The sequence below is a fragment of the Podarcis bocagei genome (genome assembly GCF_964188305.1).
Source record: "Podarcis bocagei genome assembly, chromosome: 11".
Lineage (NCBI taxonomy): Eukaryota > Metazoa > Chordata > Lepidosauria > Squamata > Lacertidae > Podarcis > Podarcis bocagei.
The window spans coordinates 19,107,008-19,133,559 of NC_138136.1; the positions used below are offsets into that span (position 1 = coordinate 19,107,008).

The window sequence follows — 26,552 nt, forward strand, 5'->3', positions numbered from 1 at the left end:
CAAGCTGAGGTCAGCGCGCCCCAAGCTTCTGCGTGCCGGCAAGCAGTCCGCTGCCGCCCCAAGCCTCCCGCACCCGGCAGGAGGTCCCGCCGGGTGCGCAAGGCTTGGGGCGGCAGCGGACTGCTTGCGCGCACCTAGAAGCTTGGGGCGTGCTGAGCTCAGCACGCCCCAAGCTTCTGCATGCCGGCAAGCAGTCCGCTGCCGCCCCAAGCCTCCCGCACCCGGCAGGAGGTCCCGCCGGGTGCGCAAGGCTTGGGGCGGCAGCGGACTGCTTGCGCGCACCTAGAAGCTTGGGGCCAGCTGAGCTCAGCCCGCCCCAAGCTTCTAGGTGCGCGCAAGCAGTCCGCTGCCGCCCCAAGCCTCGCGCACCCAGCGGGACCTCCTGCCGGGTGCGGGAGGCTTGGGGCGGCAGCGGACTGCTTGCGCGCACCGAGAAGCTTGGGGCCAGCTGAGCTCAGCCCGCCCCAAGCTTCTAGGTGCGCGCAAGCTTCTAAGCCTCGCGCACCCGGTGGGACCTCCTGCCGGGTGCGCGAGGCTTGCAGACACTCGCCCGAAGCAGGGGGAGCCCTCCAGAGGGCTCCCCGTGCTTCGGGCGACAGGCTGCCGCCCCAAGCCTCGCGCACCCGGTCGGACCTCCTGCCGGGCGCGCGAGGCTTGCAGGCATTCGCCCCATAAGACGCACCCCGATTTCCCCTTCATTTTTGGAGGGGAAAAAGTGCGTCTTATGGGGCGAAAAATACGGTAATATGTATTCTTTGCTACCAACCATTAGGGGATAGTGCGCTTGGGTTTACGGATACTAAACCTGGGGGCAGGGTGTTAGTGAGAGATAGCCCCCAGTAGCCCCATTGCGTGCTCAGTGGGCACATCATGGCTGACAGACTCTTGAGGTGGGGAAATCAAGATTTTACTATACAGTACTGAAGGGTATCTCAATGTGTAAGTAAAGGGACCCCTGACCATTAGGTCCAGTTGTGGCCGACTGGGGTTGCGGCGCTCATCTTCCTTCACTGGCCGAGGGAGCCAGCGTACAGCTTCCGGGTCATGTGGCCAGCATGACTAAGCCGCTTCTGGCGAACCAGAGCAGCGCACGGAAACGCCGTTTACCTTCCCGCCGGAGTGGTACCTATTTATCTACTTGCACTTTGACGTGCTTTTGAACTGCTAGGTTGGCAGGAGCAGGGACCGAGCAACGGGAGCTCACCCCGTCGCGGGGATTTGAACCGCCGACCTTCTGATCGGTAAGTCCTAGGCTCTGTGCCTTAACCCACAGTGCCACCCGCATCCCTATCTCAATGTGTACATGCCATCTATTTAAAGTGCATCACTCCCCCCAAATATTCTTGGGAACTGTAGTTTAAGAATGCTGGGAATCATAGCTCTGAGATGTAAACTAAAGTTCCCAAGGTGCAAAAAGGTGTACCAGACTGCCTCTTATGGGGTCTGGAATATGCTACAACATTTTGCTGCAGTTCCCACTTGTGTATGCATAATACATACCCCCAACACACACACAACACAATAACAAAAATTCAACAATATATCCAGCTGGGTATACAAAACCTAAACATATTAAATAATGACACCCAATTTAAAATCACAACTATATTTTTCTAGATAGTGTGGTGAGAGATACAGTTTAGCTTCAGATTTACAGGTATATGCTATTTTTCTTCAATAACTAAATTCCAATAGATTTTTTATGCCATAAGGATATAGTCCATATTTTTTAAAAAACAATTTCCACTATTTTGCTATAGGGATCCTGGCAGCACCCATGTCAAAAGTTCCTTTTGGCAAAATGTATTCATGGTGTATGCCCTCATATTTAGTGGATAACTGGGGAGAAATTTGAATATGTGTTTTAACAATCTTTCATATTTCCTGAATAATTTCATTCCAGAATAAAGCAACCTGTGGGAATCCCTGTCACCATTCATCCTACAGTTTGGTGATGTTTTGGAAGTAATATTTGGAAGTCCACAATATTTATAAAGAGGTAGTGGGCTTTGGGTTTGCTTTCTCATGAAAGGAGTCTTGAAGGAGCTTGAAACAACAACAAAAAGTTGTTGGTATCTCTTTAGCATTTATATAGCAATATGGGACGTAGGCTAAACCTAGACCTGCTGTATTATATGGTTCCAGATAATTTGCCATTATTGTAGCTTCAGCTCCCCGTCTGTTAAGGGGGGAAAGCAACAAACAATCTTGGAACTAGTATTGGAAGTGACCCTAAAGGTCATCTTGTCTTCAGTATACCACTTCAGACTGTAATGAGGCTGAGCACAAATACGAACTTTCAGAAGTCCTAGGAAAACAATATGAGTAAAATTCTGGGTTTTAGCTCTTTAAATAAACCACACACTTTTTCTACTAAAACATACAAAATACTGTACAGAAGTTTAAAAACAAGGAGAGAACTGTAAAAAGCAGAAAATAAAAGGCTCTAAATTAAGTTTAAATGCTTCTTTTCATAGTAAACGGAAACATTGAAATTTCTGGCTTTTAGGAGCTTAATACCCTGGCTCCCCTTTTCTTGCAACTACAGATTCCCTTATTAATCAGCTGCACTTCCAATTTAAAACCCTCCCTTTAGATCCACAGTCTTCACCTATTTAGGAAAGCCTAAAAAGACCTACCTAATCCTGAGAGAAAAGAGAGACGACTCATCTTCCGTCTGAAAAATGCAGTTTTAAATTGCCGTCACAGGTGTCATGTCTCCTGTTTGTCTTGCTTTCTAATTTTGCAATGTTGCAGCACTTATCTCACAAACTTCCTGCTAGTACACAGTAATTAAAAGCATATTAGTCTGCTTCAGGTGAAAAGCTTCTGGCAGTCCTAGAGTTCCTAAGTCTGAAGCAGAAGCAGTCTTCCTGGCTGACATAAAAATCCAAATGTTTTATATATGTGGCACAATCAAAGCTCAAGTAGAGTATTAAACATTGGTCATAGGACCTGTTTGGAGAAAGATACTTATTTTCCTCCTCCCCCTCACCTGAGAAACTAACTTTGTGCTTGCTCCACTCTGCTCTCATAGTGTTTAAAATAAAAAATTTGAAGATGGGCCATAGCACTTGGATACATTAGTCACTTGAAGGAGGACGGTGAGTACAAAGGATCCCTGGCCCCAACACCCACATGCTGGGCATAGGCACCTCTGTAGGTCAGGATGGAGAACCTGTGGCCATTCAGATGTTGGATTACGACATCGGCCCAGTATACCTGAAGGAGCATCTTTACCCCCATTGTTCAGCCCAGACACTGAGGTCCAGCTCCGAGGGCCTTCTGGCAGTTCCTTCATTGCAAAAACTAAGGTTACAGGGAACCAGGCAGAGGGCCTTCTCAGTAGTAGTGCCCGCCCTGTGGAACACTCTCCCACCAGATGTCAAGGAAATAAACAACTGTCTGATTTTTAGAAGACATCTGAAGGCAGCCCTGTTTAGGGAAGTTTTTAATGTTTGATGTTTTATTGTGTTTTTAATATCCTATTGGAAGCTTCCAAGAGTGGCTGGGGAGGCCCGGCCAGATGGGCAGGGTATAAGTAATAATAATAATTATAGCTAAGATTCCTGGCTGTTGGTTATGCTGGCAGGATCTGAAGCGAGTCCAACAAGATCTAGATGGCCACAGGTTTTCCATCCCATCTCTATACTGAGAGAACTCAAGGCCCAAATATGCCATTTAACTTGCATCAAACAGTGATTCCCATTGTGAGGGAAACTAGTGGTTTGGAGGGGAGGGGGTTAATAGCTTTTCCTTTCCTTCTATATATGTATTTATTTACATAGTATATATATATATATTTATTTACATAGACCCTGGTGGTTTCCCATCTGGACACTTCAGCAGACCCGCCAAGTGTCCCTTTTTTCCAGGAACAGATTTACAGAAGCCATTGTGACACCTCCCTCTGCTGGCTCACTGGTCTCCAGAGTGTTAAAAGGCCTGGTGAGCTCCTATGGTTGGATTTCGTGTTTGTTATAGGAAGAAGACAAGACACGTAAGTAGGATTTCTCTCAGCATCTGCATTCTATGATGATAGAGAATTCCTCTTGAGCTTTGAGGCATGAATGCCAAAATCAGTTTAGAGACACAGATCAGGAGAGTACTAACTGTGGGCCCCATTTCTCACATTTTTCTCTTTCTTTTCTAGGCTTTCAAGGCTGAGAAAAGTGTTTTCCTGGTTGGGAAGGAGAAATAAGATTTTGCCTCTCCCTGAGACCTGCTCCTCACCCACAAACTCCCCCTCTGCCTTCCCTTCTGGACAAAAAAGGTAAAACGCTTCTGCATATAGATGTTGCTTCCAGAGTAATATTAGTCCCTAAGTAAGGCTTCTTAGGAAAGGTCTCTCTGTAACTGTCTGAGTCCTGTTTCGAGGTTCAGAAAATAAACATATCCCATGTGGCTCTTTCTTTCCCTGTAGGCTCTGCAGACCTCCTGCCAGCCAGAACTAAAAACCCCAGGAAAACATGAAGGCAATGTCTATTTCCAAGGATATGTTCAGGGTATATAAGAAAGTCCCTAAAACAGTTATAATTGCTAGCCTTCTCTTCTTTTCCATTGAGATGACATAATATATGAAGGCCTGGAGGGAGAGCAGGGGCAGGACAGCTTTTATACTGACACCATGAACCACAGAACCTGAACACGGAGTTTGCCCTCACTCTCTACCAATGGGCAGAGCTCCACCATGGAACGAACCTCGCCATTTCCCCAATGAGTGTGTCTCTTTCTTTGGGGCTCAAGGAAGCCCATTGGCTCAGCTGCAGCATGGTCTGGTATACAGCACTCACGGTAAGGCAACTTTCTGAGAAACAGCTTTTCGGTGAGCAGTGCATGCTGTCGTGAACTTCACCTTACAGCTTGGACTGCCTTTCCTCTGAGATGCCGAGGAAGCCGCCCTCCTGGGGCACGAGGGCTGCCTGGGTCATGGCGGGGTCCGGAGAGCCAGACTCCACATAGCCCAGCAGGAGCGGGGACGAGGGAAGTGCCGGGCATGTCCTCTATGGGGGATCCTACAGGCCCAACTGGGGAGAATTTAACATTTTTAAAGCAAATGTCCTGGATTTGAGGTTTGGTTTAAGCTCTGACTCGGCAGCAGTGGAGGGTCTCTCAGGCCACTTTGTATGTCTTGAAAATTGGCAACCCCAGATGTTTTGCTTCCCTGATTCTCAAGACAATACAAACTGATTGTATTGCACACTCTTTTGCACTGACACGCTTTAAGACATTGCTATGTATAAATATGCTATTAAGCTAGAGCAACTGTTCACTCGCCTGATGAAGCCTTTTAAAAGGATTGTTTAAGCCTAAACAATCACCTAGCATAATTACTCTTATTTTAAAATTTAACCTTACATTTCCTAAGTTATTCCTTGTAATGGAAGGAGATGGCTTATCGAGTAAAGCTATCAGAGTGCAACTCAAAGTAGAAATATTGCACAGCTGGGCTGGATCCAGATGACCACATTTAACACCACAGAAAACAGATGCCCAGTGTTTTTAGCACAGGTAGCATATCTGATTAGACATATTTAACTGGTGGGCAGACAAGGCTGGTTGTTTCAGATGCTTCTTTCTTTGCATGCCTTGTTGAGATCCTAAAATGTCTGTCCAACAGTTGCTTGAAAAGCTTTGAGAGATTGAAAGCGTAACTTGGTATTCATGAATTACAACTGACTTAATTTTCTTTAATGATACATTTCAAGGCAGCTGCTTTTTATAAACTGCCAATCTGCCTAGGGACAGCAAATCAATGAGTAAAATGATTGGTTGCATTGCACAAACACATTGTATCCTAACAGTGATCTCCGGATCGTTAGATTTGTATATTATTTTCAACCAGTGCTAAGGTAGCTGACTTGAGAAATTCTAAAGTAAAATTTTCTACCATTTTTTAAAAAGTAGCATAATACACTGAGCTTTCTGCAGATTAACTCTGACATTATGTGAGACATAAAAAAAAATAATACTGCAAGATCTTGTGTAATATCTTCAGATGCTCAAAAAAACCCCAACAACCTTCTTTCCCCTGCCCTTCCTGGAAGGGATGAAGGCAAGAAGTGGTGTCTGGTGCAGCAAATTGTGCAACATTTCAAAGCAATATTGCCATTGAGAAAATGGCAAAAGGTTTTCAGTGGGTGGGAGAGAGAAAAGAAAGAAAAATACACCACTGCTGGCCCCCTTTCCCTTCATAAGAAAACCCAATAACTAACAGTCCATCTTCAGTGCAAGCCTTCCACATGAACAATTTTTGGAAGTTCATACTTTCATGTGATGGGGGGGGATAGTAATTCAGTAGTTTCTAAATTAGAAACTGAAATGATGGTTTTGTTCAAGCAAGCAATACAATTACTTGAAGGTAATGGGTTTTTCCCCCATCAAGGATCAAATCTAAAGGGTTCAGTACCATCCACATATAGAATAGGGCTAAGTAACTGCTGCAAGTAACACCTAAGTCAAAAGCTGCTGTTCAGCTTAAAAACACAACTTGTCTTGGCCAGTGCCAACTGCTACATCAGGGTGGGGAACCAGCATAGGTTCCAATTTGGCCTGCAAAACCATTTCCCTTAAATCCTGTGTCCAACACCTGATGTAGTATGTGATGGTAGGTGTGGGGCAGGCAGAGACTGGGCAGGATCAGCTGCAGAGCCAAGTTCCTTATGGAAAGTTTGTGCAGCAGAACCCTGTGGAAAGCAGGGTTGAAGTCACCACCCATCAGCTGCGTGACTGAGTTTCCCATGGGAAATTTGACTGCACATCAATCCCTACAGAAAGCAGCTCTGCTAAATATAGGCATTGCAAAGCCCCTTGCACTGCAAAGACACACCAAAACAGCAAGCAAAACTCCTGTTGCATGATGCTGTCTCATACATAGGCAGGCCCCTTCTCTGGATCCAAGCCTTGATGTTTCACGTTCGATATTGCTAGATTCTCAACTTCCCATCAGCCTCAGCTAGGTGTGGGCCAATTTCCAATGCTCAGGGATGGGGAGAGTTTTAGCTGAAACCTACAGGCTTCATGGGACATGGGTGGCGCTGTGGATTAAACCACAGAGCCTAGGACTTGCCAATCAGAAGGTCAGCGGTTCGAATCCCCGCGACGGGGTGAGCTCACATTGCTCGGTCCCTGCTCCTGCCAACCTAGCAGTTCGAAAGCACGTCAAAGTGCAAGTAGATCAATAGGTACCGCTCCGGCGGACGGTAAATGGTGTTTCCGTGCGCTGCTCTGGTTCGCCAGAAGCTGCTTAGTCATGCTGGCCACATGACCCGGAAGCTGTACACCGGCTCCCTCGGCAATAAAGCGAGATGAGCGCCGCAACCCCAGAGTCGTCCGCGACTGGACCTAATGGTCAGGGGTCCCTTTACCTTTACAGGCTCCATGCAGCTTGCTCCATACAGAGCAGGGCTTTTGTTCAGCCAGAACTCACTGTAACCTAGTTCTGACACCTCTCAGGTGGGCACCATAGTCATAAGAAAATAGGGGAGGCGTTCATGGTGAGTTCTGACACCTCTTTTTCTAGAATATGCATGATAGCACTCTAAATGAGCACATTAGCTGAAGAAGCCACCAGCAAGCACCTCTTGAAACAGCACCAAGAAAGAGTCTCGTTACCTCCGAACACTCCTTGGTGCCCAGAGACGATGCACTAAGAAGGTGCCCAGATAAGCACAGGATACAGATGTAAAGTTTCCTCACTCCCATCACTCTTGTCTTTTCAACATCTTGAAAGTCTAAGCTGTGAACAAGACCTTAGCAATTATGCTCATGTAAGGAAGAATTTTCTGTAACATTAATCATCATACACCCTCTTATTAAATGGTTATGTTGGGAAACAGCCAAGCACTTTAGGCTTTCTGCACAATTCCTGGGTTCCACCTTGCTAAATGAAGGTGCTGTTCCTCCCAAACAGAAGCAAGATCCAATCTTCTGGCCTGCAGGTGCTAGATGGTACAGCGCACAGGCGCATGCAGAAGAATGGAAAATGAAGTAAACAAAGAATCTTCTGTACTTCATAGTATTTTGTAGTACCATTCATATAGGAGATTTTGCCCAAGAATTCTGCTAGTCGGCATTGCATTGAGAGGAACAAACATGCGTACACAGGAAGTGCCTTTACACGTGTGAAGAAAAACCTGGTTTACATCATACACATAGCGTACGTATTTTAAGGCAGCATAGCTTTTAATGAATTTTAACTTGCACTGGAGGTTTTAACTTTGTCTTGGTATTTAATGTTTTCTCTTACTGTGCCAGTTCATCGATTTTTGTTCTTCCTTTTCTTGTAAAGTGCCTTGTTACAGCCAAACAGTGGCATAAAATGTTTTAATAAATACTCTATATACCGGTAAGTAAAGGTAAAGGGACCCCTGACCGTTAGGTCCAGTTGCAGACGACTCTGGGGTTGTGCACTCATCTCGCTCTATAGGCCGAGGGAACCAGCGTTTTTTCACAGACAGCTTCCGGGTCATGTGGCCAGCATGTCTAAGCCGCTTCTGGCGAACCAGAGCAGCACACAGAAACGCCGTTTACCTTCCCACCGGAGCAGTACCTATTTATCTACTTGCACTTTGACGTGCTTTCAAACTGCTAGGTTGGCAGGAGCTGGGACCGAGCAACAGGAGCTCACTCCATCACGGGGATTCGAATTGCCAACCTTCTGATCAACAAGCCCTAGGCTCTGTGGTTCAACCCACAGCACCACCTGTGTCCCCATGTCGTCCCCCAAAGTGGCCTGCAGGGGTCAGGAGAACCCCATAACGGCATGTGGACCGTGGTGTCTAGCAAGCTGAAATGTTTGCACTGACAAGTTTTGCATCAGAAGAGCGTGACACTGAATTCCTTCCTCTGCTTTCAGTCTGATGTGTTAACCACTCTTGGTACAAATTCATGATCACGTATGAAATCTATATTTCAGCAACAAATTGATTAGAAGGGTGGGGAAAAGTGCATATCTTACCAATCTTCAACGTCATACCATGGTTTCCCCAGTTTGTGAATGAGCCAGATTGAGCTCTGAACTAAGTATACCAAAAGATGAGTAGAATGATTCAGCTTAAACAAACTGTTACATCCAATTTCAAGGAATTATGGTTTGTTTAAACTACGGTTTCATATCCTGGGCATTTGAAACAAACCACAATTCCTTGAGTTCAGATGTAAGAGGGAACAGCAGTTAGTTTCAAACTTGGAAGTTGCATGTTTCAACCTCTTCACTAGGAGCACAAAAAAGAAAGGTGGGAGGGAATATATTAAATTGAGGGGACAGACATAACATTAATATCCTTAAAATGACCTTCACGCTAAGGAAAGAGTCTTCATAAAAAGTTCATAGCAACTATGGCATTTTGGAACAATGATTCTCTACACGACTTTTTATTTAGGCATTATGGGTGGGTACTAAATACATGACAATATTACAAAATTTGAGTTATTAGCTGAAGAGTATTCTTCACAAACACACTCATTCACCCAGTTTCCTTGTAGAAGTGCAGAACTGTATACAATATTGGAATATTGGCATACTTAAAGTGCAACTTGTCAAAAGTTTTACTGAAAAATAATAGTACTTCTCAAAATATAAATTTCCATCTTAAATTTATTTATTTATTTATTTTAAAAAAGTCTGAACTGCTGGTACCCTGAACTGTAAATTTTCAGTATGCTTGGCTGCCTTTGTGATTCAAATATAAAACTCAGAAACTGGAAAATTAGGGTTTGTCTCTTTAACGTTGAAATCATTTCCCCACCTTTGTCTTTTGAATTAAAATGTGAAGGGCGACAGTGTTTAAAGAGGAAATGCTTTAATACATACATGAAATATAATCATCACAGCACTCAAACTCATGATCTGCTCCAAAATAGTTGTGCTGGCTTTCTGTCCAGCATAAGCATAACTTTCCATAACCCTAGCATGTATCATCCTTGTTGATGACTTTATAGAAGCCCCATAAGGGACATAGGCCACTCTACAGGCCACTCCAAGCACTTATTTGCTGGTGCTACTTCCTTCATAAGTAGGGTATTAAAAGGCATGTCTTCCAGTCGTGTGACTGCTTCATGGCACATGATAGAGCTATTGTCACCAAGTCACCCCATGGCCTGATCATTGTGTCTTAAAACATCAATTGATTCACTGGAATTTCAGAGGAAAAATGATTAAAATTCAATGTATCAAACAACTGTGCTAGTTCTTTGAAATGCCCACTGTGCATTTCTTCTCTACAGTAGTAGCATATATGTTATTGCACAAATTTAAATGCAGGCTAAGTGCTTAGAAACCACCCCTCTGCTCCTTGCACAGAAATCTGCAAAAAATTACATTTAAAATCATATAAAATGTTACAAAATATTAAAATTAAAATGTTAAAGTATGTGTCCTGAGAATATTACAAAATTCATTATACAAGCCCTTCATTTTTGTTTTATTTACAGCATCCATTCCCAGACATTTTTTTTTTTACAATTAGCATTGTATTGACACTGTTCCCACCCCCAATATTATAGCAAAAAGTATATTATTTGCATTTGAGTAACCAGTCTCTTATCTAGTTTACATACTTTTCTACACTTCTAAAATGAAATAATCCAGAATAGCTGTTTTAGCACATAGAAAACGTTGAAGGCTTTGTGCATTTCTATATTTTGGTCAAAACAGTTAGTGTATACACTTTTTACATTTTGGCAAAAGAAATGTGAAAATCTTATTTCAATATACTTTGATTTCCCCCATTATAAATCTATAGTATATTTCATACCCCAGATTAGTCATTTTCTTTTGCAGTATTTTCTAAATTTGCTTCAGAAAGGCAGTTACAAGGTAAACGCTATGATCTCTAAGTGCTGGAGAGAAAACAGCATCTTTGGGCTAAATGAAAACAAATTCACCAGAAAGGGTAAATAGCATTATTTGTCTATTTCCTGAAACACTCAGCGTTTTACAAAAGAACAATTCGCATTCAGTATCCTATGCAGCACATTCCTATGGTTCATTTCATCAACACTAAAGGTTCATGTATTGTTTTATTTAAATATAATTCTTAAACAGTTTTATGAGAGAGATAATCACATAATATTTGCATATTTTTAAACAGGGCTTAGATAAAAATATATATTCTGTATGTCTCTTGGTTTAAGGAAAAGACTGCCATCCTGATAGCAGCCGTTCAAACATGGAAAGTTCCGACACAAAGTCTATCCTTCAATTCTTAGCTCTGCATACAGAGTTCAAATTGCAACAATGATCAACTTGGATTCCAGGGATTAGGTAGCAGCGGTGGCTCAACTCTCAAGAGGTGCTTATTTTAGACAAGTACAACCCATACTCATAGCTAGCTAGGAGGAGGAATTTGGCAACAGATAGTTGTATTTATCAGGCTAACATCATAAGGCTTCCTTATGGTATGGGTCTTTAGAGAAGAATAAATGAAAAAAGACCACGTTCACCTACAAATTAAAAACACAGCAACGTACATAAAAAACTTCAGCAACATACATATTTTAAACATTTACTGAATGATCGCATATGGTTTAGGCAAAACCAGAAGGAACTTATTAAATCTTTAAGGCATCAGTGCATCGAGGACTGAAGCGCCAAGAAATAAATATAAACATCGAAAAATGTTATTGTGGTGTTATCTGTACAATCATCAACATACTTTACATACAATTGTTACCCACTTATAAAATATATTTCAGTATACTAGAGCATGAATTTCACATCACTTTTCAATACTTCACTGAGTGAGCTAAATCGATCTGGCAAGATTCTCATCTTTACTGTCCCATCAGCTCCACATGAGAATATGTGATTTGCTGGTCCTGTCTCAATCTGCATGACACCTGTCCCAAGGTTTCTGAAAATAGACTGTCGAGAATGTTCATTGATGAAAGTGTGAAGAAGACCAAAGTTAGATAGACTCCATACCTAAAAACACAAAGAAAAATATTTCAATATGTGGGTTTTTGCTATTACAAGGATAATATTGTTTGCTTAATCCATTATCTCATACTAAAATTATTTCATCAATACTGTAACTTTGGTTATTGTGTGTTTATATATATATATATATATTATTTCATTTTATGGTTTGTACTGCAAGCCTACTTCAACTTCTGTAAAGAAAGGCAGGGTATAAATATTTTAAATAAAAACGAATTCATAGTTAAGGCAATACTAACAGTCTTAGGTCTAAGGAAAAAGCAGAGGAGAACAAAACATAAAAGGCCTACTCAATATAATTCTTAGGCAATGCTCTAATGAATGTGTAATAAATTTGCATTTATTCAAAGTCTAGCAAAATGGAATTTTACAATGTGTTACCTTTATGTTGCCTTCAGCAGATCCTGTGACAAAATATTCTTCTGTAGGATCCACAGCAATTGCTTTAATTGGAGAATCGTGACTCTGGAAAAATTGTCGTTGCTGCTTTTGCCGAAGATCTATTAAACAGGTATAGCCTTTTCTGCCACCTGATATTAATAGCTGGTGTTTGGGGGCATAGGCTAAGACAGTTGCTCCAGTATCATGACAAGTAAAGGCTAAAATCCAAATCAATAAAATTAAATAATAATGTATTAGTATTTTATTTGCAGTCTTGTATAAAGCTTTGTGTAACAATAATAGCGCACATGAACTGTAATATTAAACCTGGTTTTAAAGTGACAAACTCAAGTCCAAAGAAACTAAAATGATACTGATTCTCCTGTTGGCTCTCATGCACATGGTTCAGAGATTTCTCCTCCCTAAGCAAATGACTACGGTAACCACTTAAATCAAGAAATTTGCCCTCTATGAATAATGCACGTATTCAACAAGATGTTGCCAATAATCTCTAGCACAAGTTCCAATAATCTATTGGTCAGTTGATTGCATGTAAAATGAATAGTGATTTGTGAGGCTAAGACTAAACAAGGAACAAGAATGTAAATCTAGACCACAGTATTTGTTTTCCAGAAGTTTGATAAAGAATGTGGCAAACTTTATGGGAAACATAACAATTATCTACCCACATATAAATCTGTAGTTTTAAATTGTTTGTATATATGCGTTAAACTTACCATGCACTAAGCTACTAGAATGTGCAACCAGAGTATCCCACAGACAAATATTTCTAAAAAAGAGAAAGATGTAAAATAATCAAATAAACTTTTCTGAATTGCACTTGCTGGTGCCCTCCCTTTTTATACACATCAAATAGTGTTTGTGTGTATACAGTGTGTCTACTATATCAGGATAACACTTCCTGCATTGGATAAAATGGACTGCATATCTGCAGCCCCTGACAGATTGCCTCTAGGGAATGACGCTATTCCAATAATAATTAAGTTCTACTCCGAGTAGACCCACTGAAATTCATAGCTATAATTTTGATGCATTAATTTTAATGGGTCTGCTGCGTTTGGTGGTTTTATGCTTGTAGAAATCATTTGTGCAAGGCAGGATAATTCATTTTTGCCAATTCTCTCCTACCTACTGTAGTTTCCTGTGCACTCCGAAAAGCTGGTCTCAAGGACTGGAGGGCCCTCCTAAGTAGTGTGAAATATGGGGTCGAGGACTGCAGAGGGTTGGTGGAACTGGTGAAATTCAGGTGTCCCACCTTGTGCGAGCGGAAGCACTTTCCCCTACTGCAAGCTGCCACTGGCAGTACTTTCTTCATTTGCACTCAGTTTACCACTGTGATCTTGGAAGAAGTTTCAGTACCTGTTGTCAGTAGACTGCCCAGCTGTGGCTATCAAAGATGAAGAGCTGATGAAAACGAAGTCACTGGCTGTTTTGTTATGGCACTGCCATGTCTGGAAATTGTAACGGGCATTAGTAATTAAAGGTTGGAAATAAAATTAATATATAATTTGGTCTTATAAACAGTAACATGTATGAGATTGTCTAAGGGCTTTCCATAGTCATAGTAACAACTTGAATTTGGCCCAGTAACAAATCCTCAGCCAGTATGGCAGGAGTGTTAAATGCTGATAAGATCTCACATCTGTCAGCAACCATGCAGCAGGCAGCCTTCTGCCCTAACTGCAGTTTCTGGGGAAAGTGCAAGGGAACTGTAACATTCATAGTGCATTGCATTAATCCCATCTTGAAGTCCCAATGCCACAACTATTATGGTCAAGCTCTCCCAGTCCAGGAATAGTCACATTTATCATACCAGCCAAAGCTGGTAAGGTGTTTTTTGTTTCGTTTTGCTTTTACTTCTTTTCATTGAACAGAAGGTCCCTAAAACCATATCGTAACATACTTTTAGAAAGTCCCCGTTTCAGAAGTGGTTTGCCACTTGGCTTGTGGGTTTTTGTTAGAGAAGAAGAACGAGCACAAAACCTGCAATTTTTCAACCAAGTATATTTAACAATAGATGTCTAATGTTTTACAACAATTAAAATACAGCTTTTCAATGTCATGGTGCTATCTAACAAAAGCAAGTTGGGGGATGACGACTTTTTAGACTCACCAAATATGGTTTGGGTGTGCTTCCATTAAGTAGAGATGTTTTCCAGTTTGTTTGATACAGACTTATAAACCCATCACCATCAACGATCCCAAACTGGGGGGAGAAACAACATTAAGAATATAAACATATATGCAGTTCCAACATATATTGTTTGTGTTTGTGTGCTTATATATTGCCCATACATTTAAACTTATTGTATCCTAAACATTTACCACTGTGGTTCCCAATGTGGGGCACCCCCCCACAGGGGGGCCATTTGATTTTTAAGGGGGGCAATTTGAGAATGAGTTATTAACAGTGAATGGCCTTTTAGGCTTCCTCCACATGAATAGGCGTTCACTTTTTGAATAATAAGAATTATATGTCACGGGGGGGGGGTGGATCAGGATTTTAGAGATTATTAGGTGGGACAGGATCCAAAAAAGGTTGGGAACTACTGATTTAAACTTATTGTATCCTAAGCTACTGGAAGGAGCAACCAGAACATTTCATAGAAACACATTTCTTTTTTAAAAAAATCTCCATGAGATGCAAAAGGGACGCTACCTTATTGCCTTGATAATTGAATCTCATCCGTGTAATCCTGGAGTTGCCACCAGACCGGAAACATGTAATTTGCTGAGAATGGCCCCACTCAAACATTCTCACACTGCCATCCTGAGCACCTGTCAAATCTGGAATAAAAAATAATCCAAAAACACTTCTTTAAAACTAATGTATAGTTAAAATGGCCAAAAATAGATTCAATCTGAATTAAGAATTACAACCGCCTACAAGTATGCTGTTTTTGCTCCATCTTTTTAAACAAGGGGCACTTTTCCTTTCTGGATATTTTCAAACATTTTCCCCATACACTGCATAATAAATTGGGACTATTGCAAACATCAAAATGGCCTAGAAATATTAAACTTACAGTAAGGTAGTGTTGGGTGGGAAGCCATTCTTCGTACATTATTGATAGCCTTCTTGATCATCTGTTAGATGTGCAAAAATAAAAAGGTAAGCTGCAAAATTGATCAGAAGCCTTTAAAAGTAATTAGTGATGTAAAATGCAGACGCTACCAAGTTTGTTTACCTTCATGAATTTGGGGCTGAAATATGGATGGAAGTCAATGAAAACTACATAATTCCCTCAGCATTAGTGCACACTGATATCAACAGAACATAACCCCTGAGTGTGGGAGCTTTCGTTCCACAGGACTAAGGGTCCCAATAGAGACACACTAGGCTGCATTCTTACCTCTTTTCTTGCCAATTCCTTTCTGATTCCATTAAAATTATTGGAATATTCCTGTATATTGTAAGGTAAGTAAGACAGAGGTAGAAGCAGAAGCATGTAAGAGAGAGGCAAACAAACTTTTACAGAAGTTAACTAGGAATGAAGAACATTATGTTTTGCATTTAATCGATCACAGAAAATTTAGTTGTGACTTATTTGCATTAACTGGAAAATTATGTATCTAAGTAGCCTTTGGTTAAAGAGCATGTATTACAGTAGGTAGTAAGGATTTGACACAGCTATGTGGCACATTCATAAAGCTTAATTTTTAAGGAGTCTCCTAAATATTCCTGCAGCTTCTCCTTTCACACTTCATTTGTCTCCCCTGCCCCCATTACTTTTACATATGCTTCTTCCTCCATTTCTTATCCCCATCTTCTCTACTCCAAGTTTATTTTTTAATATTAACCTTTTATCTCTTTATTTCCCGTCAGTACCCACTTTGGCTCTTTGCCCCTCAGAAGAGGGAGAAGCATTCTGATTTGGTAAGTGATTAGCAGGGAGGATGGGAGAACTGGAGTGTGGGTGTGGGATTTGGAAGGGCCAGAAGATGCTTGCAGCAGCAAGCCCCAAATGTTTCCTTCTCCCTCAGTTCATCCATTCCCTCCTCCTCCTTTTTTCATATTTGGCTGGGCACTCTGCCATCCTCTCCTCTCTCTCTCTTCTCTCTCTCTCTCTCTCTTCTCTCTCTCCTCTCTCTCTCTCTCTCTCTCTCTCTCTCTCTCTCTCTGTGTGTGTGTCTGTCTGTCTGTCTTTTGCTCCTTTCCAACTTTGCATGGTGCATCTCACTCTCCAACCCCCTTCTTGCTTCTGTGTGTGTTTATGCACTCACAGTGCATGTGAGCAGCTACTGGGAATGGATTCAGTCCCACGAAAAGGCTATGAAGCCCACAGGTGGTCCCTTGACCACAGTTGTGGGGAAAAATGTAGAGCAAAAACAGAGTTTAAATTACGTCAAAAAGGCAGGCACATTAAGGAAAGTGTTTCATCCGCCAGTGTCATTTGAAGGAGGCATTCTTCCATGGCTAGCAGTGCCCATTTCTAGGTAAAAGGTTAGGTAAAACAAAAGATGTACACATCCAGCTTTGCTGAATACCGCACACTTGCTTTGGTCTTCCTAGTGTAACAGCTGAAGGGAGTACTCAAAATTCCTTCTACATGGATGTGTAAGTGGCGCCAATACAATAGATTGGGCAATTTGCCCAAGTTCTCCCTTTGGATGTTACATAAAAACCATAAATTTGAAGTGAGAATTCAACCTTGCAGCAAAAGAAGATATATGGTAATTACAATGCATAGGATCACAGCCTTGCTACTGTCTGAGCAATTACTATCTTCCTACAGTATCACTGGGCTCAGCTACACATGCCTTGGAGATTATTTGAGATCTTAGTGTAATCCATCTTACTTTTGCTTTATTTTCTCTACTTTTTGCAAAGGCAAAAATGACCGAACATGGATACAAAAATAAAAACCGAGGATACATATAGAACCCTTTCAAGCAGTTGTTTTAAGTAACTAGTTCCAATATTTTATAAACTGAAGCTAATCCCTGCTAATTGTATCAAGTTTTATCTTTTTTGCTTTGTGTTTGGCAATTTTAACTCACATAACTGCAGATAAACCTGCCATTTTTCCTCCATCAGGAAATAAAGGGCATGAATGAGATTTGTAAAATATATCCAGTGTCCAACGTCTTCTGGGCCAATATACACATAATGGCTCATGCATGTCTCTTTAAAAGAATCATCAACTAAAGAGTGTAATAACGATACAAATACAAAAATTTAAAATACAAAAACAAGTGAGCTTTCCTAATGTAATAGCAGCAGGTTGCACAGCCTCAGATTCCTACTAGCAGAGCTGATGTGAGAACACAGAACTGGTGAGGATTTAAAACGTTGGGGAGTAAAAGTAGAGAGATGTTTTCAGAAGTGTTCTCTCCTGAGGAAAGTGTCAGAACAGTTGGACCAGAACTAAAACTTCAGAATCACTTTAGAGACAGCATGGAAAGGTATCCAAAGCTAAGGAAGAAGAGGTCCTAAGAGGTTGGGGAATCCAAGGGGATGTTGATGGAGTCAACAGTGGGCTGAGTTACATTGGACCAAGTGAAACACAGATGGAGAAAGAATCCTGAAGAAAATGCAAACAGAAAATGCACAACTGAGGGCTCTAAGTGACTCTGAGTTTCAGCACTCCCACCCCACAGTAAGGGCACAGAAATACTTGCCCCTATTGTAAAAGTTGTTGTAAGGGTTACAATTAGATGATGCATGCAAAGCATTTTGAAAGCTCTAAAAGGTACTATATCAATACTGTTTTGTAATGAATTATTCTGCTTAAAGGAAACTGGGCTAGGCAGTAAATAAAACTAGCTGGGAATAACAGTGGCTGTAGTAACAAAAGGGACAGTGTTACAAGGCACACCTTTTCTATCATTGTAACACCATGATGGGAAGATCCACAGCTAGTAAATTCTACCAAGTACAAAGGTCATATTAAGAGCCAGACATGAAAATCAGTGAAACTCAAACAACAAAAAAGGAGAGCTCAATGATGTGTAAAATTAGAAATAAATGGCCAAGGAAGGAAGGCAAGGAAGTAAACCCTAGGCTGAACTCGGATTTCTCTCGACGTTTATCCTTTGCACAACATAATAAACTTCTGAATACTGGGCATCAGCACCAGGCTCTGCCTTTGCCTCGCTTCTCCATCTCTGCCCTTTGAAAGGAACCGATGGCAAAAGAAGCAAGCTGAGGAAACTTAGTGTTAGCATGGTACCTTTTGGAATGTTCAAAATGCTTCATGAATTTGTGTCACATTTTCAACCACCATATATGGACAGATTAGTTTTATAATTTCCATGCTACAATTAGGGATTGAGAATTCAACCAGCAACTTCTTAAATGATATATCATGTTCTTAGACAACGCACTATTACTAAACTTTGCTTTTGTTTCCAACAGCATTTGGATTTTCTGCATGGAAGAAAAATGTTAAATGTCTGGATTCAACACAGTAACAGAAGTGCTGAGAGTTTCTTAAGTAATTACTAATGTTTTAATCTTTAATAGCATTAGAAGTGTATATATTCTGAATATGATTTATAATACCTAATAAAACTTAAATATTCAATATTAAGTGTGTAATAGTGTGTAATTCAAGGATTATTCTATTGCATGTGACTCACCACAGCAGCACCTCTGCCAGTCTGAGTACTACCAAGCCAAGGCATGTTGATTGGAGTGCCAGGATTGCTGTGAGTATAAGGAGTAGTTCCCTGAATGTTTCCCAAGTCATCACGAGCGTGGATAACCAAGAAATCATCAGCTCTATAAAAGAAAATGTTCTTAATGAGAATTTTATGTTGCAAAAAATGGCAGTTGTTCAGCCAATCTGCATCTACAAATTATAATGCAACATCTCTAATTTGGGCTATCGTAAAATGGTAAGAAGGGTCTGTGTCAGGCTTCGGGGAATTGGCTTCCTCCCCCCCCCCCCCCGGTAGTAGATAAGAAGATCAAACGAACGCCTTACTAATTAGCATATTTAATAATCACAGCAAGAGAACAAAGAACACATCTCCTAGAAATGGTAAGGATCACACACCCCTCTGTCCCTATTCACTCCTATGTCTTGTAATCTGGGCTTGTACCCTCTACGCTTTCTGTTCTGAGACTTTCTGAGCTCTTTGTGACCTTGGGGAGGGTGGTGGAGGAATGCTGCCCAGTGACTGTGAATCTGTCAACCCTCTCTCTCCCAGGATTTCTTCTTCTGCTAGCTGTTACCCATTCATTATTTCCCAGCTTCTGCCTTCTGAACTATGCTCCTCTGCAAACCACTGTTCCAAATCTATACTGTCTTCCCACTCCTGGAAAGATTCAGGAGCAAAGGGAGGGGGTGGCTCCCACCATTTCTCCTCAGTGCAGCCCTCCTCAGCATGGTCCCTGACAGTCTGCTGGGTCTGGCCAATGGTCCATCTGGTCCAGCATCCTGTTAACATAATGCCACCCAGATGCCTGCTTATTGTTATGTACTGAGCTGAATCCTAGAACAATAGGATCCAGAATGCAGCAGTCTGATTGGTCCACAAGAGCCACCCAATCCAGCTCCAGGTAGAAGTGAATCAGCGACCTGATTGGCCTTCAGGAGCAGCCAATCAGGCTTCTGGAGGAGGTGAATCCACAACCTGATTAGCCTACAGGAGCAGCCCAGAATTAGCCAATCACACAGGGCCCATTGTGTAAATAATGTATATATAGCTAGACGTTTTGGGGAAAGTTTCATTCACTGCTACTATGAGCTGAATAAAGAGCATGAAATCCACACTCGACTCCAAGTATATTTCACTTATACTTGGCTCTGTGAATTCAGAACTAAGGTGACCATATAACCACTTCAGTGTCTGGGTCAAAGCAGGCCAGTCTTTTGAGACATCAGGACAGCTAAGCCAACAGCTGCCAAGGGGGAAAAAATGATTGCTTCTGTCAACACAGGTGGACTGTAAAACCACAGCAAATAAGGGTAGCAGAAAGGCGGTGCTAACACTGGGGAAAAGGTGGTCTGGGAACTGCAGCAAACAGAGAGGGGGAAAGCCCAAGGTTGGAGAGATAAAGAAAATCAGGAAGGAGATCCCATAACACACTTAGATAAATGTTTTAATAACTTTTAAAAAACTAGTTGGATTAAGAAATTAACAGTATCATTATCATGTATTATTATTCATTTCATTTCTATACTGCTTTATATTTTTAAGAAAAAAATAAATTCATGTACAGAAGCCAATGTTAGGAGATATAGCCAACAAATGAAAAAATATACCCTTTAGCTTCCACTTCTACATCATCATCAACCCAAGTGTAGATCTGTGTAGCAAGAATTCCAGAAACATCTAGTTCTTGAACATCATGACTTGAAGCTATTGCAATACAATTCCTGTTGGCCTACAATATACAAGTGTAAGGGGAAAATAATAAGCTCAGGACACCACCAGTTAACAATACCTTTAATTCTACTATTGCCTGTTCACCACTGAATACAAAAGCCCCATGGAAGCGTGAAGTTATGAGTGTGACAGGGTGTTTAAATGAATCCGCATTGGCAGAGTTCCACACAGCTTCATATCATTTGGGTCCCCAACCACACCAATCAGCTACTCTTCTTTGGGTGGAAAGTGCAGAAGGTTAAAAATATAATATCCATGCTGCAGTCAGGTTTATCTGGTTCAGCAAGCTTGTTTCCAAAATTGACCAGCCAGATGCCCCAGGAAAACCATTATCAGGGTATGATTGAAATAGCTATCTGCTATCAGTTTTTCAGTCAGTATTATTGCATTTCAAAGGTTCAACTGGATGAAAAGCTGCCCATATATATGACTTTTCATTTATGTTGTACCCACTCAGTCCCATTGCAACCATCTATTTATGTTGGTAGTAGACCAAAGTTTCTAGAAGAGCAGAATTACTGCAACAGAGATCACTGTGCCTTTTGTGCATGCAGAACACAACATAATATTGACTGTAGGAGAAATAAAAATGGTGTTATTACCTCTAGCTAAGGTCTGACTATTTTCTTTAAATATTACAATAGCTCTTCCTTCTTGTGAGCCTGAACTACAACATTCCAAAATATTCATTTTTTTAAAGCACCCCATTTGTGTGCATACCTTGTTGACAGCAAAAGCAGTGATAATGTCAGACTCTTTATGGATAATTCTAGCTTTACTTCCAGGGTATCCCATATCAGTCTCTATCTGTATATAAAAGGGAAACAAAGAGAGAGGCGGGTCACACACATACCCTTTTTTAATCAGTAAGATTTCTATCTTTCTAGCTCATGCTGAAATATAAAAGCTACATATTAATCAGGAAGAGTTCTGTGCTACTTGAAAGCATGTTACTTTTAATTAGTTCTAGATAGTCCAGTAAAAAAAGGTAAATTGTTATAAAAAATTAAAACACATTTTAAAAGGTGTAACAACTTTGCATTCTATTTACTTTATAATCATTTATTGTCCCATCACTGTTATATTTAGTGCATAACCAGAAAACTAGAGAAAGAAAAGCAATTTCACATAAAGATGAGCCATGTCTACCTATGAAATATTTAAAATTGACTCGGTATCTACCATTTAATAGTTCAGAACCAGTCACAAATAATGTGAAATTTGTCAAGAGCAGCAATAATCACATGAACAATTCTACAAGTCAGAAGGTTATAGAGTGAAATATTCTGTTTTTGTATGTTAGGCCTCTGTTACCAAGCACAGAAATACCAGTATACACATTACTTATGCACTTGTCTGACACATAGAAGTATCTATGAAGGTTTTACAGGTTGCTGGTTGTAGCCTTTAAACCAGTGTTTCCCAACCTTTTTTGGGCAAAGGCACACTTGTTTGATGAAAAAAATCTCGCGGCACACCACCATTACAGCCCCGTGACGTCAGCGCGCAGCGTCACGCCGGGAGGGACGCACGAAAGTGTAAGTTTCAATTTTTTTCCCTCCCCCTTGCCGGGGAACCTCCAAGCTTTGGGGGTGGGGAGGGAGGAGGCAGCAAAGTAAGGCAGGAAGGAGAGCGCGGCTTGGCTGGGTGAGCTTTGGCAGGGAATGAGAGCCGCGAGGCGGGCGCTGCGGACGGAGGCGCTGCCCGCCGAGCTCGCAGGCAGGCAGGCAGGCAGACGGCGAGAGCCCCGCGCTGGGCGGCCTCTCCTCGTCGCCCCGCCTCTCGCCGCCCGACTCGCCCGCCTCCCTCCAGGCAACATCTCGCGGCACACCAGGCAACATCTCGCGGTACACTAGTGTGCCGCGGAACAGTGGTTGGGAAACACTGCTTTAAACATAATTACAATTAAAGTCTGCACAGTTTATCAAATACAAATAAAATTAATCTGCAAGACCTGACACAGTTGACTCTGGGGGAAAAAGAATCACATACAAAGGAGACCAGACGATTGCTGGTATTAGTCCACTCTGTATCTTCCCAATCAATGCCAATGAACCACATAATGTGTTACACAGTTAAAACACACACACACACACACACACACACACACAAACATTTTGAATGTAGGCTATAGTTTTCCCATATCACCATTTATTTTATTTCACATATACCTTATTGATTCCAGGCTCCTCCACTGAAGTACTTTTGATATGTTCGTTTTGGTCTTCTATTGACTACACCAGAAAAGAAAAAATCACATGACAAAAGACAAGATGAGACTAACATGCAACTATGAGGCAAGGTTAACAATTACGTAGTAGTTTTATGAATATGCAACAACATTTAACTTAGTGGAACAAAATCGTGGAATGCTGCAATAAACGTCTTTGAAGTACATTCTCAGAAGTACATCAGAAAGAGTTCTATACCTTAGATACTATGGTGAAGACTTAACTCTCAGCTCACAAAGGGAAATTGGACAAACTATAATAAATGTATTTATACCAGACAAATAATACTTCCATTATATTGTTCTCCAGCCAGTGAACTTTACTGCTTACACATTAAGCATATGCAACCTTTGTATTTGAGGAATGTGGTGCCTTGGAAACTAGAACAAGCTTGGATAGGGGTTGGGGGGAGACCCTGTGAGTTCAAAAATTTGAGGAACGCTGGCTTAAGAAAAGCCAAGTTAATGTTATTAAATTTCTGTATAAAAACATACAATACATACCTCATTCAAGCACCTTTTCTTTGAAAATATGTTTCTGATAAAGGTTTCCTGGACCATTTCTTGTTTAACGAGGTATTGCCAAAGTCTCTTCACAGATAGTGCATTATTACTTTTAGACCTAAAAATGAAGAGAAACATGTTTTTAAGCATGCTGCAGTTTCAGAAGCTTTTTCTGTAAGCCCAGTTTAGTCCCACTACCCTTGCAAATCTGGCAGAGGAGAATCCAGATTTGCTCATTGCTCAAATCAACGCCAGGCAGGACGCAGGTGACCGCCAAAGAGAATCATTTTTTGCCAGCATGAAATTAATAATCATGTTAACCTATTCACATGGAGCCAAAGAACTAATCCCTCAGGTTTGTTTTGTTTCAAGGAAGCTAGGTTTTAAATCAAGATGACCCAGTCTGAGCAAGGAGTGCAGATGTCATCTGGAAAAGCAGCAGAGCGTCTTAGCAAATTTTGATGAAGCACAACCAAAGGTAACAGAAAGAAGAAGAAAGCGATAAGTAATAGTGTAAAAGATAAAATAAAAGAGAAGAAACTGGTTAAATAAAAATAAGGTGGGTGAAGAAGCTCTCTTATTTCCATAAAAGTCCTTATGTTTCCTTGCACATTAAGGTAAGACTTCCTTCAGAAAACAGCAAAAGGTATATCATTTGATTTACTTACTTGTTTGTATTTGTGGTGTTCGGTTGTGGAGGACTGATGGAAAGCCACAACAATATATAACTTAAAGCAGCAGAGGGGGTCAGAGCAAAAGTCAGGGTTGTCACCAGCTACAGTCCACCCCAACTCCATGTTTATCTGCATGATTCATGTTTGCTTTGCCTTTCCACTTTTAAATATACAGTTTTAAGTGTACATTAAAATACAATCTACACACGCACACACACAAAATTAGTGAATTATCCTTAAGTACTATCTGAAACTTGCTTTGAGGTAAAGACTCTCCTCCCTGGAAGAGAGGGGAGTGGTTGTGGGCGGGAGACCGAGCTCCGCCCCTGGTAGGGGCATTAGCCCCCTCCCCTCCTACCTGGCTGGCGCCCACGCCCACCGGAGGTGGCCAACCAGGTGCCTCCGGGGGGCGTGTGTAGCAGCTTAATGCTGTGGTGCCAGCTCCGCCTCCTCCTCATTCGTCGTCGTCCCTATTGGTGGGTAGGTTAGGCATTGGATTCATGTGTTGTGCTGTGTCAAGGGCTAGGTGTGGCCATCGCCTATGCTATCTACCGTGGGTTATTCCATTAAAGGAATCTGGCGGTCGTGTATTCCGTCCGATGCCTGCTTAGCGGGAGGCCATGGCACGACCCTCGGTGGCATCAGGGGGTGAGCCTATAGTTGGATGAGCATCAACAGGCTCCACCTACTGTTGAATAAACCCACCACCTATAGTCATCCAATGCCTAAGCCAATACCTTTTCACTGCTGTAATCAATAAAGTTGTGGCCTTTTCTTGCCCATTAACCTTATATCACGTGTCCTTGTGTATTTATTTCACATAGCGGGGTCGGGCCCTCGATCCACAACAAATCCATGCTATGCTGAGGTACGCTTACAACACTAATTAGAATGTATTGCCGATATGGAACCATGAATGGCAACGGGTTTAAAGAGCATGGAAAGTACAAAAACGACAGAGCCACTGAGCACACTTACTTGAAGGGGGCGTTTGTTGGCTCTAGCAAGGCTTTGTGGCGAAGGAGTGCAGGGCCTGAAGAAGATGCATCTTGAGAAGTATGAACAGAAATGAAGTTTTCTGGTGGGCCGCCATGCATCTCAAGTCGCCTAAGAAGAACTTGCTCCCAGCGTTGAAGTATCTTTAGTACTGCATGACACAGTGGGGAACTAACTGGAAGCTCTAAAACAAGAACAAGTTTTCCCTTAACTGCAATATATTAAGGAACTTTACACTCTATTTTCTGCTAAGGTACTGCTGTCACATCAATAGCAGATTTTACTCTATGGGTGGAGCCTGCACATTTTCCTGTCAAGATGCACACAAGCGAGGCAACCAGAAATTTAAAACTAAATCAAATGGACACATAAATTTACATGCTAAATTTGGGCATGTAAATATGTGCTAATGAACTGTAGGAGTAGCTATCAAAACAAAGCTGCAGATGGCAAACCGGTTAGGAAATGAGGAATAACAGTTCTTTAGTCCAACCCTAAAATCCTTTATATACATTGTTCATGTATGTATAAATATTTTTAGGTACATTTGATCCTTCCTTTCCTCAAAAGAGCTCAAGATGATATACACACCTTTTTTATCTCTGTGAAATAGATAGTGACTGGCCCAAGGTAAGCTAATAAACTTCATGAATAAATGTACATTTGTATCTTCCCAATCCTAGTCTGGCACCCTCAACTAGTACACCACACCAACACCCTGGTATTAAATGGAGCTTAGTTCCTCAAAATTATCCTTAATATGACTGCATCTGTTAATTATTTTCAAGGTTTAACACAAAACAGACCCTTTTCACAGTTGCATAGATTCTAGCCTGTTAGCTGGCCGTATGTGCTTTTTATAAAGGCAGTATAAAAATATTACTGCTAGAACATGGCTTGGGATGTAACTTAAATATATGCTCGTTCAACATGAGCTCAGGTTTAGCCACATTTAATATTTTAGCTGGCTGTTGTACTGGAGGATGTAAAAAAAAAGCTTCTCTCTTTAAGCAGCTCTATAAAGGGAGGCTTTAGCACCTGCGGCTCATGATGATATTCTTGCAAAACTTTTACCCTTAAAACCCCTCTCACTCAGTCCCTTTTGAATATTCACTCACAAAGTTCAAGAGGGATCATTAGTTCAGCATCTGGACATTATATTAGCTTCTCATCCACATATTTCAAGAGTATTGTCCCTGTTATACCTAATTGCAAATTCAAATGTATGCCTATCGTGTTTTATGACTTCCTTGATATTGTATGTGGGCTGGATCTGGTCTGTAACCGAAATAATAAAATTCATTCATTCGTATTTCAAGAAGGAAAAAGAGAAGGCTAATTTTCTCAGTCCTTAAACAACGCCATCCCACAATGCCTTTCAGGAAAACAAGTTTGCTATTACACCAACTAAAACTCAAGTAGACTTGTAACTGCAAGCAAGGACTAAAGAACAGTTGCAGTATTATGA

The 26,552-nt window shown here is 41.3% G+C and overlaps 1 protein-coding gene and 2 long non-coding RNA genes across 10 annotated transcripts in view; 2 read left to right on the forward strand and 1 right to left on the reverse strand.

Moving 5' to 3' along the window:
• The first annotated feature begins 749 nt into the window (after positions 1-749).
• Positions 750-11,266, forward strand: LOC308597823. 2 transcript variants are annotated; one of them, XR_014013153.1, is made up of 4 exons: positions 750-4,000; positions 4,154-4,273; positions 4,424-4,794; positions 11,137-11,266. It is a non-coding gene; the product is annotated as an uncharacterized lncRNA (long non-coding RNA). The 2 variants fall into 2 exon arrangements; XR_014013154.1 differs by lacking the exon at positions 11,137-11,266 and adding an exon at positions 7,913-8,154.
• Positions 9,346-26,552, reverse strand: part of DMXL1 (Dmx like 1) — a 70,488-nt gene continuing 53,281 nt past the window's right edge. For 2 of the 4 annotated variants that reach the window (XM_081213498.1, XM_081213500.1), the window contains 14 exons: positions 25,067-25,268; positions 23,415-23,532; positions 22,852-22,914; positions 21,401-21,487; positions 20,557-20,678; positions 18,926-19,067; positions 15,697-15,747; positions 15,370-15,430; positions 15,003-15,130; positions 14,457-14,549; positions 13,703-13,794; positions 13,060-13,112; positions 12,323-12,540; positions 9,346-11,926 (listed from right to left, as the gene is read on the reverse strand). In XM_081213498.1, coding sequence (XP_081069624.1) covers positions 11,702-11,926; positions 12,323-12,540; positions 13,060-13,112; positions 13,703-13,794; positions 14,457-14,549; positions 15,003-15,130; positions 15,370-15,430; positions 15,697-15,747; positions 18,926-19,067; positions 20,557-20,678; positions 21,401-21,487; positions 22,852-22,914; positions 23,415-23,532; positions 25,067-25,268 — 1,655 coding nt within the window. In that variant the 3' untranslated portion in view covers positions 9,346-11,701. The remainder of the gene's footprint in view (positions 11,927-12,322; positions 12,541-13,059; positions 13,113-13,702; positions 13,795-14,456; positions 14,550-15,002; positions 15,131-15,369; positions 15,431-15,696; positions 15,748-18,925; positions 19,068-20,556; positions 20,679-21,400; positions 21,488-22,851; positions 22,915-23,414; positions 23,533-25,066; positions 25,269-26,552) is intronic. The other 2 variants (XM_081213499.1, XM_081213501.1) reach the window with 1 other exon arrangement.
• LOC308597839 lies at positions 12,312-18,919 on the forward strand. 4 transcript variants are annotated; one of them, XR_014013183.1, is made up of 5 exons: positions 12,312-12,452; positions 13,481-13,565; positions 13,669-13,816; positions 16,170-16,220; positions 17,382-18,919. It is a non-coding gene; the product is annotated as an uncharacterized lncRNA (long non-coding RNA). The 4 variants fall into 4 exon arrangements; XR_014013184.1 differs by having other exon boundaries at positions 18,702-18,919; XR_014013185.1 differs by lacking the exon at positions 17,382-18,919 and having other exon boundaries at positions 16,170-16,412.